This window comes from Drosophila willistoni, assembly GCF_018902025.1.
Source record: "Drosophila willistoni isolate 14030-0811.24 chromosome XR unlocalized genomic scaffold, UCI_dwil_1.1 Seg144, whole genome shotgun sequence".
Lineage (NCBI taxonomy): Eukaryota > Metazoa > Arthropoda > Insecta > Diptera > Drosophilidae > Drosophila > Drosophila willistoni.
The window spans coordinates 180,472-197,287 of record NW_025814057.1 but is presented as its reverse complement, the minus strand read 5'-3'; the positions used below and the strand labels follow the sequence as shown (position 1 = coordinate 197,287).

General features: G+C 36.7%; 7 protein-coding genes across 7 annotated transcripts; 3 read left to right on the top strand and 4 right to left on the bottom strand.

The window, feature by feature from the left end:
* The first annotated feature begins 686 nt into the window (after positions 1–686).
* LOC6638642 (glycine-rich protein) lies at positions 687–1,146 on the top strand. Its single transcript, XM_023181184.1, is given in 2 exon segments — positions 687–698; positions 757–1,146. Coding segments are annotated over 2 exon segments (402 nt in total).
* Positions 1,147–1,277: 131 nt separating this feature from the next.
* LOC26530072 (cuticle protein LPCP-23) lies at positions 1,278–1,895 on the bottom strand. Its single transcript, XM_015179199.2, has 2 exons — positions 1,841–1,895; positions 1,278–1,772 (listed from the first exon to the last, which is right to left on the bottom strand). The coding sequence occupies exons 1-2, from the start codon at positions 1,850–1,852 to the stop codon at positions 1,320–1,322; spliced, it is 465 nt and encodes a 154-aa protein (XP_015034685.1). The 5' UTR covers positions 1,853–1,895; the 3' UTR covers positions 1,278–1,319.
* Positions 1,896–5,867: 3,972 nt separating this feature from the next.
* On the bottom strand, positions 5,868–6,431 carry LOC6638643. The gene is made up of 2 exons (XM_015179020.3): positions 6,386–6,431; positions 5,868–6,313 (listed from the first exon to the last, which is right to left on the bottom strand). The coding sequence occupies exons 1-2, from the start codon at positions 6,395–6,397 to the stop codon at positions 6,083–6,085; spliced, it is 243 nt and encodes an 80-aa protein (XP_015034506.1). The 5' UTR covers positions 6,398–6,431; the 3' UTR covers positions 5,868–6,082.
* Positions 6,432–7,981: 1,550 nt separating this feature from the next.
* On the bottom strand, positions 7,982–8,453 carry LOC111519601 (vitelline membrane protein Vm26Ab). The gene is made up of 2 exons (XM_023181197.2): positions 8,378–8,453; positions 7,982–8,313 (listed from the first exon to the last, which is right to left on the bottom strand). Exons 1-2 carry the CDS (start codon positions 8,387–8,389, stop codon positions 8,020–8,022), a joined length of 306 nt encoding a protein of 101 aa, XP_023036965.1. The 5' UTR covers positions 8,390–8,453; the 3' UTR covers positions 7,982–8,019.
* Positions 8,454–10,094: 1,641 nt separating this feature from the next.
* On the top strand, positions 10,095–11,849 carry LOC6638716 (protein slit). Its single transcript, XM_023181200.2, has one exon. The coding sequence runs from the start codon at positions 10,106–10,108 to the stop codon at positions 11,774–11,776; it is 1,671 nt and encodes a 556-aa protein (XP_023036968.1). The 5' UTR covers positions 10,095–10,105; the 3' UTR covers positions 11,777–11,849.
* Positions 11,850–12,521: 672 nt separating this feature from the next.
* LOC6638717 (vitelline membrane protein Vm26Ab) lies at positions 12,522–12,920 on the top strand. The gene has a single exon (XM_002062607.3). It carries the CDS (start codon positions 12,560–12,562, stop codon positions 12,827–12,829), a length of 270 nt encoding a protein of 89 aa, XP_002062643.1. The 5' UTR covers positions 12,522–12,559; the 3' UTR covers positions 12,830–12,920.
* Positions 12,921–14,785: 1,865 nt separating this feature from the next.
* Positions 14,786–15,129, bottom strand: LOC6638718. Its single transcript, XM_002062608.2, has 2 exons — positions 15,118–15,129; positions 14,786–15,052 (listed from the first exon to the last, which is right to left on the bottom strand). Exons 1-2 carry the CDS (start codon positions 15,127–15,129, stop codon positions 14,843–14,845), a joined length of 222 nt encoding a protein of 73 aa, XP_002062644.1. The 3' UTR covers positions 14,786–14,842.
* Between the last annotated feature and the right edge of the window lie 1,687 nt (positions 15,130–16,816).

Here is a 16,816-nt window from a genome sequence, read left to right as displayed (position 1 = left end):
ATTAAGATCGGGTGACTATATCATATAGCTCCCATAGGAACAATCGCTCGAAAACAGTGACTTTTGCCAATAACTTCGTTACTTTGAACGCGATTGCTTTCAAATTAAACATTTGTTACTTAGATGCAATTTCGCTTGGAAACTTCTCGATTCCATTAAGACTTCACAATGTGTATTTTACTTTTTCATCTTTAGTTTGAAATTTATACTTATACATATATTTGTATATTTCATGGAACACAAAAATAATTAAGAGAACATTGATCTTATTATGGTGGCAAATGGTGTTCAAAATGTATATTTCTAGAGATTTTTCGTGGACCCACCCACAACACTCACAGCGAAAACAGGAAAATTAAACCATGCCACTAAATACCAAACTGCTACAAGCCATAAACAAACTGAAACTGGTAAATGCCAAAAGTGATGCATTCAGATTATACAATGGAGGACCAAAAACGTAAAGTTGTACGTTAAAATGAATTGAAGCAACCACAAACAAGTGTTGGCCTAATGAAAGGATGATGGCTTATAGCCAGTTTGCCTAAGAAAATGAGATTACTCTGAATGGTGGACAGTATTGGATAATCAATGGCCTTTTTCGTCAATTGCAATTGTATATAAAAGACGCTGGCTCGATCGATGTAGTTCAGAGTTAACAGAGACAAGAAGCCGGCAGCCTCACCATGAACAAAGGAGTAAGTGGTGACCAAAAAGAATTAAAGGATATTTCATTGATTTCATACTTATGCATAGGTGTTACCATTCATAACGCTAGTGCTATGCTTGATTCATGGCACTTGTTCGATTCCAGTTCCCGCACCCGTGCCAGCACCCAGTATTGGTCTGGGTCATGACTTGGGATATGGAGGATTAAGCCTAGGATTGGGATTGGGCTTGGGCCATCTCGGAGGCCACTATGGCGGTTTGGGTTTAGGATTGGGCTATCATCATGCTCCTATCATTTCTAAAACCATCATTGGAAAGAGTTATCTTGGTGGTTACGGACTAGGCCACGGATATCTGGGAGGACTGGGACTCGGAGGCCATGGACTCTATGGTCATGGATTGGGCCTGGGATTAGGATTGGGCCATGGGTATGGCTATGGCTGGTGATGACACGGTTTTTGGTGCAGAGGCTTGTGACATGTGAGAACTCTCAATGCCTACAATAAAAACCAAAAGAAAGGACACATTTTTTTTGCATTTTTTTTTATGAAATACGAAATATAATTGAAATTTATTACAGAAGTTTTAAACGATTACCCACTTTTTTTTTAATTTTTGACCAAAATTAAGCAACCATTATAACTTTAACCTTACCAGCCATGGGCTAAGCCCAATGCTGGGGCAGACAAAGCCGGAGCAGCAATAGATCTGTATCCCAAACCCAATCCATAGGGAGACGCCAAGGAACCATGCGATAATCCAAGAGGGGCATGTGCTAATCCCAGAGGAGCATGTGCTAATCCCAGAGGAGCATGTGCTAGTCTTAGAGGAGCATGCGCTAGTCCTAATGGAGCGGCGGCCAGAGCTGGTGAAGCATAGCTAATTTTTGGTCCCAACGAGATCGAGGAATGAGCCAAGACAGGTCCATGAGCCAAAGCAGGAGCAGCATAACTGAGTTGAGGAGCCGCTAAGCCATATGATGCAATCGACGGTCCTGACAAGGCATGACCATACGATATTGCAGGAGCTGGAGCAGCGGCCAAGCCACCTAGATATCCTGGAGCTGCGGCGGAGCTGCAAATGCAAAAAACGGCAAACACAAACTACAAAGAAACAAAATGTTTTTCAAAAAATGAACTCGAATTCTTATATATGGATGGTGATGACTTACGTATTTAAACATTCTGAGAATACAAGTTTTTGGTTTACTCAGAGCCAGAACACAAAGCTGAATAATGCCTACCGTCTAAGACATGAGGCTTTTATAGTCCATAAAATCAGCGAGAATTGAGACCCAAACTAAGACTCAAAAAGCAAACTTTTACTTTTGAGAGACCTGAACCACTGAGCCACTGAGTGGGACATGCAAAATGCTGTCCCCGATGCTGCTGCCCTGGTCCAAACAAGTCTCCAATGTGCACGGACCCCACCCTACAGACCAAACTCAATGCGGATATTTGGCTAGGCCTTACTTTTCTTCTTATTTCCCATTATTTTCTATACCCTTCAAAAGAGGGTATATTTCAAATTTGAACAGACTGACGTAAAAGTTGTATGTAAAATTTTTAGATTGCAATCTAGTGCTTCCAGATTTGTTATTATCGAGTTAAAAAATTAGAAAAAAATTAACTTAAAATCGATGAACAGAGAGAAATTTTTTAAAATATATTAAAGATTTGTGTTAAATTGTACAACTATGTATTTATGTACTGTCCCAATAATCATTAAAGTTCAATTCAGAGTATCGAAAATATGGCTATAGTTGCATCGGTTTGAAGTTAGTCTAGTCCTCTGGTTTTCGCATTTACTTTTGAACAATTTGCTTTTTGGTGGGCTGTGAGAAAATGGAAACAAAAACAAAATAAAATAAGCAAAATTGCGTTTTGTTTGCCAAAACTAGTTTTGATTATTGAAATTGCACTCGGCGTTGCCACCTATATAACTTAAGATTTCAGTAAACGTTTTCAACCATGCTACAACTACAATAAAAAAAATGGTGTAGCAAAAGAGGCGTGCCCAACGCACACCTGTGCGTAAGTCCGTAACCGAAATCCGGCCAATTTATTTTAATGTACGTAGAAAAATACAAACATAGCGCAAATCGATTTGAAACTTGCTTATCTAGAACAATAACAAGTGCCAATGGCCAAACCACTACACTACATAAAATTTGTCGTCCGACTTGTACTTGTACTTTAAAATGGTCTAAATTTGTCTAGCCCAGTTAATTTACAAGCATAAGTCGCCTAATTTATCGATAGTCAATCATATATAATTTGTTAATAATCAAAAATTGATTGGATTAAAAGAATATGTTTTTTGATTTTAAAATTATCACAGTTTTGAAGTGTGTTATAGTGAAGCATTTTAGATATTAGCATAGTCGTTATTTAATCGATCTATAAAAGGGGGAGGTCATTTGACGCTTTAGGTTACTTAGCCCGAATGCCTTGCAGCAACAACAACTGCTTGTAAAATGCATACATAATTTCAATGAACGTGGGCAAGTAAAAATGAGTGTGTACTCTGAGGTAGTCGGCGAGAAGGTGAGTTAGTGAATATTACTGCTGGCACCTAATTGCCAGATATTTTACGTAAGCTCTAGCTACACTTAACACTCTGACCAAGGAGGTGCAGGCACTTGCCAAAATGTCGCTGCCCTAGAGACGGCAACGCCCCAACCAAATTGACTGCGTAAATCTTAGGCCTTGTCAACGTAACTGGAGAGGCCTCCGGGCAAACTACAAACGACAAATGGAAAGGCAACGACAAAGCAAAGTTAAAGCTAGTGGTGAGAATCAAGCAATGGGAGAGGGGTTGTATGATGGAGTAACTTTGTAATTATGCGTAACTGGAAGGAGATAGGTGATTTGCATTTAGAGTGGGTGATCTGATCTGATTTTTTTTGTAAATCATACTCATGCAACACAAATACATTTATTTGCCATATATGTACATATGTATGTTCACATGCAGTCGGAGCTTAGATCCGGTTCTTGATTTCGTGGCTCGAAAACAAAAATGAAAATTATTATTGTGTCACTTATGCAACGCAACGTTTAATTTAATTTACAATTTATTGGGTTCGAATTGTGGTGGGTGATTTTGGGTATTAGAGCCGGTTTTTATCAACTTTTTGGATGTTACCACAAATTGAATTGAACAAGTTCTAAGAATGCGTCGCGTGTTTGACATTATTGCTTGTTTTAATTGATTTCCACAGTGTAAATCTGACAATTAAATGGAAATAAAAATTTTAATTAGTATTATCATAAACAAACCATTGACGACTCACTGGATACATCAATATATAAATTTTAACAATTATGTACATACATATGTATGCGTTTGTTTAAATGTTTTCTTTATGTTCCTTAAAGAATAAAACATAAATTTATTTAATCAAATATAACAACTTACTAACGGACAAAATTTCTTAAATATTTGTGTGAAAATAGTTTTCGGGTAAACAAATTTTCGTGTTCTAGTTTAGTTTCAGCAATCAAAATTCAATTTTGAACAAAAGTAGACTCCGTTCGCATCTCACAAAGTATATATGTATGTACAATGTACATACATACATACTGCTTGATTAGCTTCAACTGCGTCGTGTTTGTATGAATACCTGGACTCCGAAGACTATAACAGCAACCGCTATCCAAGCTTTGATGGCACTGCGTATAAAATAAAGAAGCATAAATTCGGGGTTTCTACTACAGGCGCCCCAAAGTGAGTGAGAAGGCTTAAACGAAATATTACACGCTGAAATGAGTGAAATGGCATGCATTTGTGTGTGGCGAAAGAAGGTGAGACGGAATGTATTTGAGCTACATATAGACGAGAACATAGGTTACTAAAAAACACACCAGTCTGAGTGAAATAGCAGATATTTGTTCATGCATTAAAAAAAAAGAGAAGACAACATATTGCTGACACTTTTGTGTGGATTCAACTTTATTGCAACTGCTGATGAGTTGCTGACTTCGAATTGAGAGTTAATTTTTATCAACATCTTTTAGTTTGCACATGAGTTCTGACTTTCATTTTGTCTTAAATCAGCAGCTTATGGATATGTACATATGTATGTATGTATGTATGTACTTGTCCTCAATTTGCTAGCAGATAAAATAAAACAAGAAAATCAAAATCCTTAAAATTCATAAACTTTGCTGAATTGTCCACATTCCATGTCAGCCACTGACTTACTATTCATTTCCGCACTTCAAATGTAAATACATATGTATGTATGTACATACATATGTATATATATATGTAGGTACCCACATACATATGTACATATGTTCTTATTCTAATAGTGTGAGCAGAGGCTGCTGAGAATTCGATTATCATAAGTTGACGCAGTGTGTTTATATTAAAGTAACTAAATACACACATACATGCTACGTGACATCTTAACCAATAGGTCTTCCTTCCTCCTCTTTTTCACATTACACTCTATTTATCTAAAGGTTTTTGTATGAGTATTTTCAATTGGCAACCATTTTTTTTGCATTAATGAAGGGCAAATATTTCTACAGATTAGCATATGAACGACATTGGTAGATTGACCTCTGAAGGTTCCCCTTTACGTCCAAGATCTGTTCATAAGTAACTACCTACCTATTACTTATGCGAATAATCTCTTATTTTTTTATTGTTGTCAACATTACTCACGTAACTGGGTCAACGCTGAAACTACGGTGCTGAAATGTTGTACATATGTAGGCTTCTATATATCTTTAATTAATCCGGATCGGGCCACTAGATAATTCAGCTTTCTAAAGAACGATCAGTTGATCAGTTATTCAGATCTTGGGAATAAAAACTTTATTTATTTAACAATAGTAGTACTTATTAGGGGTGTCACTGAGTTTTATTAAAATCAGGCGACTGTGTTATACAGCTAAAAGTACACACGGGGTGGGAAGGGAAGTGGCTCTGTGAAACTCCATAGGTACACATTCACATAATATATAATATATTATATATTATATATTATATATTATATATTATATATTATATATTATATATTATATATTATATATTATATATTATATATTATATATTATATATTATATATTATATATTATATATTATATATTATATATTATATATTATATATTATATATTATATATTATATATTATATATTATATATTATATATTATATTGGGGTTTAAAGAAAAAGTTATAATCCAATACGTTTTAACATAGAGTGCATTTATTTCGCAACAATTGCCGTGTGAAAATGATTTTGATGTATTCTTTTGTAGCAGTCTGGGGAACAGTTCGCCAAATTAGAATACTTTTTATAAGGAGTAGAAAGACATGAAAAATAAATGATTTGTAGCTATCCGAATATCCGAGTATACATATATCTCTAGTTCCAGTCAAATATGGGGTCCGTTCATTTCTTAACGATAGTAGGAAGCATAGGGATAAGCGGAATAGGCACTAGCGTAAGGATAAGAGTAGGCTGAGTAGGCGGCGGCCACAGGAGCTGTGTAAGCAGCGCTAGTGTAGGCAGCGGTGTAAGGAGAGGCAGCGACCAGAGGAGAAGAGTAGGCGGAGTAAGCAAAAGGAGTGGCAAGAACAGCTGGTTTGGCAGCAACGCAGGCCACAATAGCGAGCAGGCAGAAAGCGAACTAAGAATAGAATAAAAATAAAATGTCGATTATTGATCCTGATTGTAATTGGATATCCTTTGCGCTCCTTACAAATTTGAACATTTTGTTTGGATTTGATTGTGTTTGGTTGGTTCTCAAGTACTGGACTGATATCTTCTAGCTTTGAAACACTACAATTTATAGTGCCTTTGCCAATACATCTACATAATGTAACCCAAAAATGTAAGAAGAAGGTAATGTCAGTACAATACAATACAGCACTAATTTCGTATGCCAGACACAAACAAAAAGTCGCCAAAATACATATCAATTGAACATCAAGGAGAATCTTTTTTACTTTTGGTTTCATTTCTGCGTGACAATCGTACAGTGAATTGAAACATTGTGCTTTGCATACCAACGAACAAATTTAAAACCTTCTGACCCACTCCCCCTCTGGATACATCTTCATATATCATCATCCGGGTGAGAATTTATAAAGCTAAGCTTAAATTCGATTTTCCGTTTCATTTGAAGAACATACTCCAAGCGTTTAGAACGAGCTAGATTATGTATAAGAAACTTTTAAGTCTCAAATGGCTGTCTCCACTTGAAAACCAGGGAACAAGAAGGCCATTTCACTCAAAACTCCACCCTGATAAGGCGGCAAAATTAGTTGAGCTGAGATCTACTGGGGATGGCCTTGCTGTTTGCTGTTGTAGCGATCAGACGAAATTTGAATGTTGCGGAAGAGATCAGTGTGACTTATGCTTTGGTTCCAATCTGCCCTATTGCTGCTGCTGTTTCGCTCATGCCTCCTGTCGACTGTGTGCTGCCGCCCAATTGTCATTTGTTCTGCCAAACTGCCTCGGTGCGATACGGGCATTGCAGATGAGTGTTCCAATAAGTGGACATAAATTTAAAGACTCCTCCCCAATGTTAACGTCCGTTTCCGTTTCAAATGTAAAATATGATGCTTTAACAAGCAACTGCAATTGTTGCTAAACTTGTTATATAAATCAATTTATATATTATCAATATATAAATATTTAAGATTAAAAATGCATTTTCAATAACTTAAAAAGTTGATGACGTCATGTCTATTATTCACCTCAAAATTGGCACTACATGCTTGGCATATTTAAGATTAAAAATGCATTTTCAATAACTTAAAAAGTTGATGACGTCATGTCTATTATTCACCTCAAAATTGGCACTACATGCTTGGCATACTGAGCATTTCTTATCTATTATTAACCAAATCTTTTTACGAACAAAATGACGCAACTATTTTACTATTTCCGCATTCTTTTATATGCAAAACTCAGCGTAGGTTTCCTTTTTTTTTCAATTTCGATTGGTCTATATTAATGTGGGTCAAAATTGTGAGACAAGTGTATGGAAGCATCTCCGACCATATACGTAAGTACCTAATGATTTTATGTAGTGAAGTTCTTCCGTCTCTGTCAGTCTCGTCTGACTTGATCGAGGTAAACAGTTGAACTATTTATTATTAAATGTTTAAATGGCCAACGTTTTCTTTTCTTTTTTTAATTTTGGAGAAAAATGTGAAACTTGCATTTGTAACTATAGAAGCCCAGACACCTTTCAGAAATGATTTCATTAATCTCCAAAAGGCTTCACCGAATGTAATCAAATTAAGAAATTGTTTATTGGTTTATTTTTGTTTTTCATTTTTAATTGCAGTCAAGTTATATTTATTCATTGAAAGTCCTTTTGTTAATTTAAAAAACAGTAGAGTAGGTTGCGGCATATGGATAAGAGGCATAGGGATAGGCAGAGTAGGCAGCGGCAACAGGGGCAGTGTAGGCAGCGGCAACTGGGGCCGTGTAAGCAGCAGCAACTGGAGCCGTATATGCGGCAGTAACGGGAGCTACAATAGGAGCAGCGGCAATACCATTGAAGTTGCGTGCCACGTACTGAGAGCTAGTTGCAGTGACAACCGGGGCAGCAAGGACATCGGGCTTAGCATTCACCAAGCTGCAAGCGAGCACAACGCAAAGGACAACAATAGCCAACTGGAAAGGAACAAAATGTTAGGTTTGAAGTTAATAAAATTGCCTATAAAAATTCGTATCTCACCTTCTTGAACATCTTGCAGTAGAGTGGTTAGTTTAGTTTGGTTTGAGCTAACAAATTGGACTATGATAGTAAACAAAACCGACTGCAACTTTTATAGCACAAAAAAATTGAAATAAATGTTTTGTTAAATTTCCATACACATCATAACATGTTCTACTTGGCAGCCTTTTCCATAGCCTCCAGCTACGTGCCCAGCTGTTATACATATGTACGTATTTATTCACATAAGTACGTATGCATGTATATATGTACATATGTGTTGTTATTATACTTAAGGTCTTCACTTGGGTATTGCTGGCACGTCGTTCCGAAATTGGTGGTGTCCATAAAAGTTGTTGTTTTAGAAGACAACGCAGTAGCCCATTGATGAGTAACCTCCAGAAATCAATTGAATATGCGAGTACAATGGAGTTTAGATCAGAGTTAAATTCAAAGAGGTTCGTTGCACCCTGCATTTTGCACATTAAGCCGACTAAGCATTTATTTCAGGGTCACTGAATCCTTTTATGCAATGCGTTTCTAAGAGAATTTACCAAACGAAGTAAGTAAGTCGTCTCCCCGGTATCGATATACCATGCACCAAGTGAAAAAATGTTTTCAATTTTGAAGACCAAAAATATGTCAATTTAATTTTTTGTACATCCTTCATAGCAAGTGTTTCGCTTACTCTTGGAAACACACGGGCAGTTTAGCGCCGCCACCAACCTACTGCTACCTCTGCCCTTATGTCCCACCTAGTAAAATACATAAGTCCATATAATTTGACTATTTCTAGTTCGATTTCAATAACATGCAATAGTTCGCTAGAAATTAATGAGACTAATTAGTGTGCCGAATTTAATTTCAATAATCACAGAATTGCGAGAGACAATCGCTTTTTTACAAGTTTTGGCCGGAAGTGGGCGTGGAAAAAGTTTTATATAATCATAATCTGCGCACATACTAATCAAGTCTAAATACTACAGGGTAACATTATGTTTGTTAGTCTTTGAGAGAATCACTTTAATTTGATTTGATTTGCGAGGCTTTGATTCTACATTTTCGGTGGAGGGTCGAAATGCAGCGCATAGCTGCAGCGGGTGTTTGCAATTTTCAGCCTTGTTATCGCGCAAATAGATGAAGAGAAAAAAACCAGAGAGAGAGAAGCCGAAAGCGATAAAAATGTTGCTCTTCTATCCACAATTTCCAGTTTTAAGTTCCAAAATATCTTTGTTGCACACGAAACAAGTGAAGCCATGAAAACAAAGCCCAGACCGACATTTATTATCAGTCAACTGGATGCTTACTTGAAGCGAGAGCTGTGATAAACGTTTTATATGTAAGTATTTCATATAGCCGATATATACTTCAGAGCCGTCACCATAATTTACAGCCCGAGGGGATTGTCGAATGACAAACTTCTTTAGATACCAACGGCCCTTTAGCTAGTGCGTTTAAAAAAGGGATTGTTCATTTCACAGTTTAATATTTTTAACTTTAGCGAGAAACCAGAAAATAATATTTTATTTGCTTTTCTTTTGGAATGGCAACGAAATTTTTGCTAAAAAGCCCTATCTCTTCCCCTCAAATAGTCCGCCGCTGTCCTGCATGACTATAAAGATATGTATATGCATTTATATCTACATATACAAATGTCCATGTATGTATGTATGTAGAAACTGCTCCATAAATGATGCAAAATTCTGCTGCAATTAGTTGGCAATGATCTTTTTGTTTGTGAGGTTCGCGATGTCTTCGCTGCTACAACGTCATATCCTTCTTATCATTTTCCTGTCAGTCTCCGCAAATGCTGGCGATGTCCACTTAAGTTGCGATGAGTTCGAGCAGCATTTGTATATGGATGTGAGTGAGGCCTTTTGCACGGTGACAGGTTTCACAGTTACACACAGTCAAAACGTCTTGGTCAAGAACATACCTCATGGTAATATGGTAAAATTCATGAAATTCTATGACTCCACGCTGCTGTATGTCCCCTTTCACTTATTCGAAACACTGGGTCATTTAAAAACACTAGACGTGTCCTATACAAGTATTTTGGAGCTAACACGCAACACATTCAGTGCGGCCAGTAATCTGACATATCTAAACTTGAGCTACAACAATCTTACATCAGTTCAGACATCGGTCTTCATAGGAGCGAATGCGCTAATGCGTTTGGATTTGTCCTACAACAAGATATCTGTCTTGAGTGAAAATGCATTTTGCGGATTGCAGATATTAAATAAGCTGCAACTAACTGGCAATCGCCTGACTGAGCTACACAAGGACACTTTTAAGGACAATGACTATTTGGAATCGGTATCGCTGGAAAGCAATATGCTGACCTATGTTCAACCTGAAGTATTTAACCGTATGCGCCGCATTAAAGAGGTGAATTTGTCGAATAATCGGTTAATACGCATTCATCCGGATTCATTTGCTGAAGCAGCCAGCCTAGAGAGTCTAATGTTAGCCACTAATAAACTAACGGATTTTACTTTGACCGATAAAAGTATTGTCCATCAACTACATTTGGACTATAATCAGCTATCCAATCTGACCATTAATGCCACTCGCTTTGTAAGAGCTAATTATAATAATATAAGTGCTCTATATATACATCAATCGCTACAATTGGAGACCCTTGAACTTCGCGGCAATCATCTATCAAGCTTAGCCAATGTAACCAATCTCACAGCTCTACTACATTTGGATATCTCTTATAATCCGATAGGGCCATTGAACGTCACAACTTTTGATCACTTAAAAAGGTTACGGAATCTTTACTTGAGAGCAAATACCATTCGAGAATTGAAATTCGGCATGTTCTCGAAGCAGAAATCTCTGGAAATTCTGGATCTCTCATTTAATAACCTCACCACTCTCAATTTGGATTTGTTTGTGCCTTACCTAAGCAACATAAAGCAGTTCTTCGTGGATGGCAATATTCTCAGCGAGCTTCAGGGCCACAGACGTTTTTCACAGGCCTTCCCCTTATTACAAAAACTGGGCATCTCCAAGAATCGCTTTAATTGCTCTGTGCTTCACAATCTATTGATACCGCCATTCCTCTCGGAAACTGTGAACTTGCATATTGAACCTGACGAATCTGTTGAGGAAACGCCGCATATTAGGGATGTTTCTTGCGTTAGTCAGGCCACACTGGACTCCAATTCTTCTACCAAGTCAGAGCCTATTATGGCTTTACAACATCAATTAGATATACTACGAGCCTATTCAGAAAATTTGAAGCTTCATTTGCATTTCATGAATATCTTCTTTTATGTTTTCGGTGGACTTTTGCTTACAGGAACAACTGCTTTATTAACATTAAGATATATCAAAATTCGCCGATCAGGTCGGTATAATAGAAGCAGCATAGTATTTCAATCAAATGCCACCATGGATGCCAATCTATGAATCTAATTATAACTATATAGCGATAAGAATCAGGGAATGCAACGTCAAATAAATATATGTACATATATATCATCACAAAAAAAAGTAAGAAAACTACTAGTTTTATTTTAAAAATCAATCTCATAAATTAAAGCTATCCTTTTCAGAAACACAAAACTCAGTATCCGTTAAGTTGAACCAAACCTTATAGGTCACACACATTTGTTCTTTAAAAAAAGAGCTGGAACTTTTTCCAACCTTGCCGTGTCAGACACGCATGCCAGAAAAGCGACCAGCACTGAAACTTGAAACTACTGAAGTTTCAAGTGTGAGTAAACCGTAGCTTGGATGCTAGAATTTTGTTTGTAGGCTTGAGTAGTTTGTAAGCAGCTTAATATTTTTTCCAAATTTTACCACGCCGCCTATTCCATTCTTAATATATCACGCAAAATAAAACAAATTAAATTTGGTATACTAGATCAAATAAATATAAACTTTAAAATACTTAGTTCTAATTTTAATAAGGATTTTTCATTTTATAGTCAAAGTTTGGATAGCACAAATTTCTTATGTACATATGTATGTATGTATGAATTTTTAGCTATTAAAAGTCAGTAGCAGTAGCATACACATTAGCTGACCAAAAATACGTGAACCGCTTACAGAATTCCATTGGCTAAAGACCTAGGCCTTGCAAGGTCGATCTCCCAAGCTATATAAAAACACCGCAAATTGCTTTCGTCAGGCATCAGTTGTATTGCATTGTTCAACCAAGCACATCCATCAATCCTATAAAAAATCAAAATGTTTAAGTTTTTGGCTGTCGTTATCCTCGCTTTAGTTGCTTTTGTGGCCGCTAAGCCCGGAATTGTTGCTCCATTGGCCTACTCGGCTCCGTACGTGGCGGCGTCTCCATATGTGGCTACGTCCCCCTATGTGGCCTCTGCATATCCTTATGTGTCGGCTCCTTATACAGCCGCCTATTCCGCAGCTTACAGCGCACCCGCCTTCACCACAGCTTATACCGCACCGTACACTGCTGCCTACACAGCTCCACTCTTGCTTAAGAAGTAAAAACGCTCAACAGGAAATAGGATACACAACACAACCGATGCAACGAAAACGGCTCTGTCACTATTTCAAAGGAAACGAATAAAATGAATATAAACGCAGATACGATTGTGGTTTAATTTTAGAATATGGAGCAATCCAAGGATAATTAGCTAACACCAAACACATGTTCTAAGGCGTGCAGCACATTGCACACTGGCTGCGAATTGTATTGAGGAAGATTGAAAAGAAAGAGCGCCCAACGTGCCGGGGTACTAAATTTAGATATCGTGGATGCGTACATAATCTATGTCAACTCATGTACAGAATCAATTATGTGTCTGCTTAGCATATTATATAAACATTTTATTTGAGACTTTTTTAGCCGGCAAAAAGCATACTGTTAACTTTCAGCTTAATTGTAATTTAACCCTTTAGCCCGCATTTTGTCGAAGTTCGTATAAGTACAATAGTGCGGTAGTGTATAGTATTTCAAAATCTTTTTTAAAATATTGCGTATTTGTTTTAAACAGGTACCATAATCATTATAAGTTATATCAAAAAACTTTTATGATAATATGTAATTTTCGACGCAACGCTACGTAAGCTGTATGTGTATGCGTGCCAATCGCAGCATGCAGCATGGAGAAGAAGAAGAAAAATAAATGGAAATGATATTTGGAAGGTTTTATCTGTGCATTGATGAATTGATGATACAGAAAAAGTGTTTGGAACATGTAAAAATATTATTATGGTCCTGGAATATTGCAGAGTTCTGCATGTTAGGGTTATGTGAGAATATTTGAGGTTTTAAGGATTTTCCTTGTAAAAAAATATAATTTTTACTAAATCGTGATTTTCTCAGAGGTTTCAATGCCAACCGAACGTATATATTTTGATGCATAAACTGATACAAGATTTTAAAAATCGGTCAAAAATTGGCATTGTTACAGGTTCACAAAGTTAGGAATATGTGAAAATATTTGAAATTATTAAGATTTTCCTTCTAAAGAAACATAATTTTAACACTAATACAAAAACAAAAAAAAAATTATATGGAAGGGTAGTCCTTGAATTCCTTTTTAAGGATGCCCAAAAATATTTTGAAAATATTTAACACAGGAGCCGTTTTTCGAGTTAAATATATTGATGTAATCTATTCCTTTTTAAGTCCTCTATAAGTAAATGATTTTTTTATTTAATGGTTTTAATGTCTTCAACTTGAAATGTTTCGTAAAAAGAATAGCATTCTAATTCAAGGCTGCCTGAAAATTAAAAGATAATCCGAGACTTAAAGATATGCGATTGCCAAAAGCATCCACAAACACTTTGTGCTGCGGGAATGATAACGGAAATTTATTTTTTTTATTTTTTTTTGTGTTTGTGGATGGCTGCTGCACCAATTGATAGATATTGATAATGAATTTGCCAGCATCTTGAACTAAACTGTCACCCATATAAACCTTAGCGGGATCACTGTAAAAATGGATTAATGGATCGGGCACGATGAGGTCCAATGGAGAAAGGGTATCGACTGATGAGAATCTTTTGTTTAATACTACATCAGACAGTGGCTGACACCAAATGGATTGTATTAGCATCAATGACCATAGACATGCCTAGAAGAAAAGGTTTGTATACTGTGGATTTTTATAAAGTCACCTAACTCACAGTTAACATTTCGAGCACCAAGTATGAAAAATGACTAAATTCTAAGCGATATTGCGTCAGTCCTTTTATATGGCAGACTTCTTGGTATGGACGCAGTAATGGGGCTTGTGAGACCGTAAAAACTGCCAGCAAGAACAAATCATTTTAATCCTCTCCCCTTTGCTTATGAATACTACATCTGCAAGACGCCTTGATTCGTTGGGAGTTCTACCAACTACAACAATGATCATTACCAAAAACATAGAACGTCAATCAGTTGAACAAAAAATGTTAGTAATTTATTTCGAGGCATTTAATTTTCCTCTGCTATCAAGGCGGCAACTTAAAGCTGTCATCTCAAGCTGGTTGTGGTAGACATTGCAGTATTTACCACCAACCATAGCCGCCGCCGTATCCGCCGCCATAATTTAACGGACGCACAATGCTGTGCGATGCAAGCGAAGAAGTCCAAATCGGACGGATCAAACGCACTGATGGCAGGCTATGATACGAAGTGCTGGTCAAAATGGGCGTCGTGGAGTGAAGCAGACCCGGCGCAGCCAAGGCCAGGGCCAGGCATAGGCATATAAAAACGAACTGCAAGGAGTGGGCGTTAGAATAAGACAAAAAGCAAAGATGGACAGTTGATTGACTTTACTTACTAGCTTAAACATTTTGAGGGCGTTTCACACTTAAGCTCGATCTCGAAGCAAAGCCAACAGAAGACTTAATGATTTGAATTCGACGGTGGGCTTCTCTTTTATATAACACAATAACCAGGCCTTGAATAACTTTGAAATCTTAGCATCTTAAGCGTCTATGTGTGTGTGTGTGTGTGTATGTGTCTTAACCTCATACCCATGGATCGGAAGAGTATACTAAATACGCAAAAGTATACTCTGCATTTGTAATTTCAATACTTACAATATTATAATGCATTTTCGTAACTTTAAGCAGGGTATCTCAAAGACTTGTTTATTGGAATTTTTTTTTTGAAAGGTAACTACTCAAATGTCTTAAGCTAGCTGTACATAACGAATGACTTTGGCGGGTTGAATTACCCCTGTCTTTTTAAAAAACTGCTAAGCTACGATTGTGTTGTTTTTTTTTTTTTTTTTTTTTTTTTTGCGGTCTAAAAACTGAAGTAACCGAAACTAATTCTGATACTTACAACAAAAAATTAGACCAGTTTTTCTCATAGTTTTATACCATGCATACCATCCATGATGCACAGTCAGAAAGCCATAAAATATTCTTGATCAGCATCAACTGTCCAATCGATCCAGCCAAGTCCCTCTGCCTTTCCGTCCGTCTGTCTGTATGAAAAATTAGATCTCGGAGACTTTAAGAGATGGAGCTACCAAATTTTGTATCTAGTCTCGTGTAGTAAATACTGCAAATTTTTGGGAAATTTTGTCACGCCGCCCAATCTATTTATGTTGTTTAGAAGTTCTAACACGCATCCATTCGCCAACGCAGTTCAATGAAATGAGTTTGTCTCTCGCAATTTTGGTTCATGGTATACGAAAGTCGGCGAGCCGACTTACTTATTTCCATTATTTATCAAGGAAATTAATAATAATGAATTCCAAAATGAACCGGGTAAAAAATTACAACTTTTTTTTAACAACATTTCAGTTCAAATACGTTTTGTGTAAATTGTATATGTTAACACTCAGATTAAATCAGCGATTAGTTGTGGAACATTAACATCAATTTACTCTAACCCCGTCTTTTTGCGTCATTCAGTCAATTGTTACATTTCCCTTTATACAATTGCCGTTTAATCGGTGTATCGAAAAATAATGTGGATGCAAATCAATAATCCCACTCAATATCTGACCATTGATGATGCGTAATTTAAGACCGAAAGCAGTCAATAACAACATACAATAAATATGTGTACCAACATAAATTAATTGTCTTATGCGTGGGAGTTTTCGTATTTTTTCGGTGGCGCAAAAGGAAAACAAAAGATGTGTTTTCCTTGCCATTTGAGAAACATCGCATTTTTTCCTGAACACCACTCGCTCACACCCAATTTAAGTATAATTCTGACCTTGAAACTAGGTATAAATACACGGAAGTGCGCCTTATTTAATTGTTTATTTGATGTGAAAAGCAATCCAGATGCGAGTTAGGCATCTCTTATTTATGTATGTAGCATGCAGACGCATGTATCTTGCCAAGAATAAGAAAATGAACAGTGCAAAAAAGCGAGGTACCTCACGATGGGATAAAAACGTCGACAGACAGGCATACATATAATCAAAAAGACAGAAGAACAACAAGTTTTCTTTTAATGCAACGAAGTAAGTTAGAGACTTCTTTCATTTAATGCCGCCACTGCTTGAGCTCCTG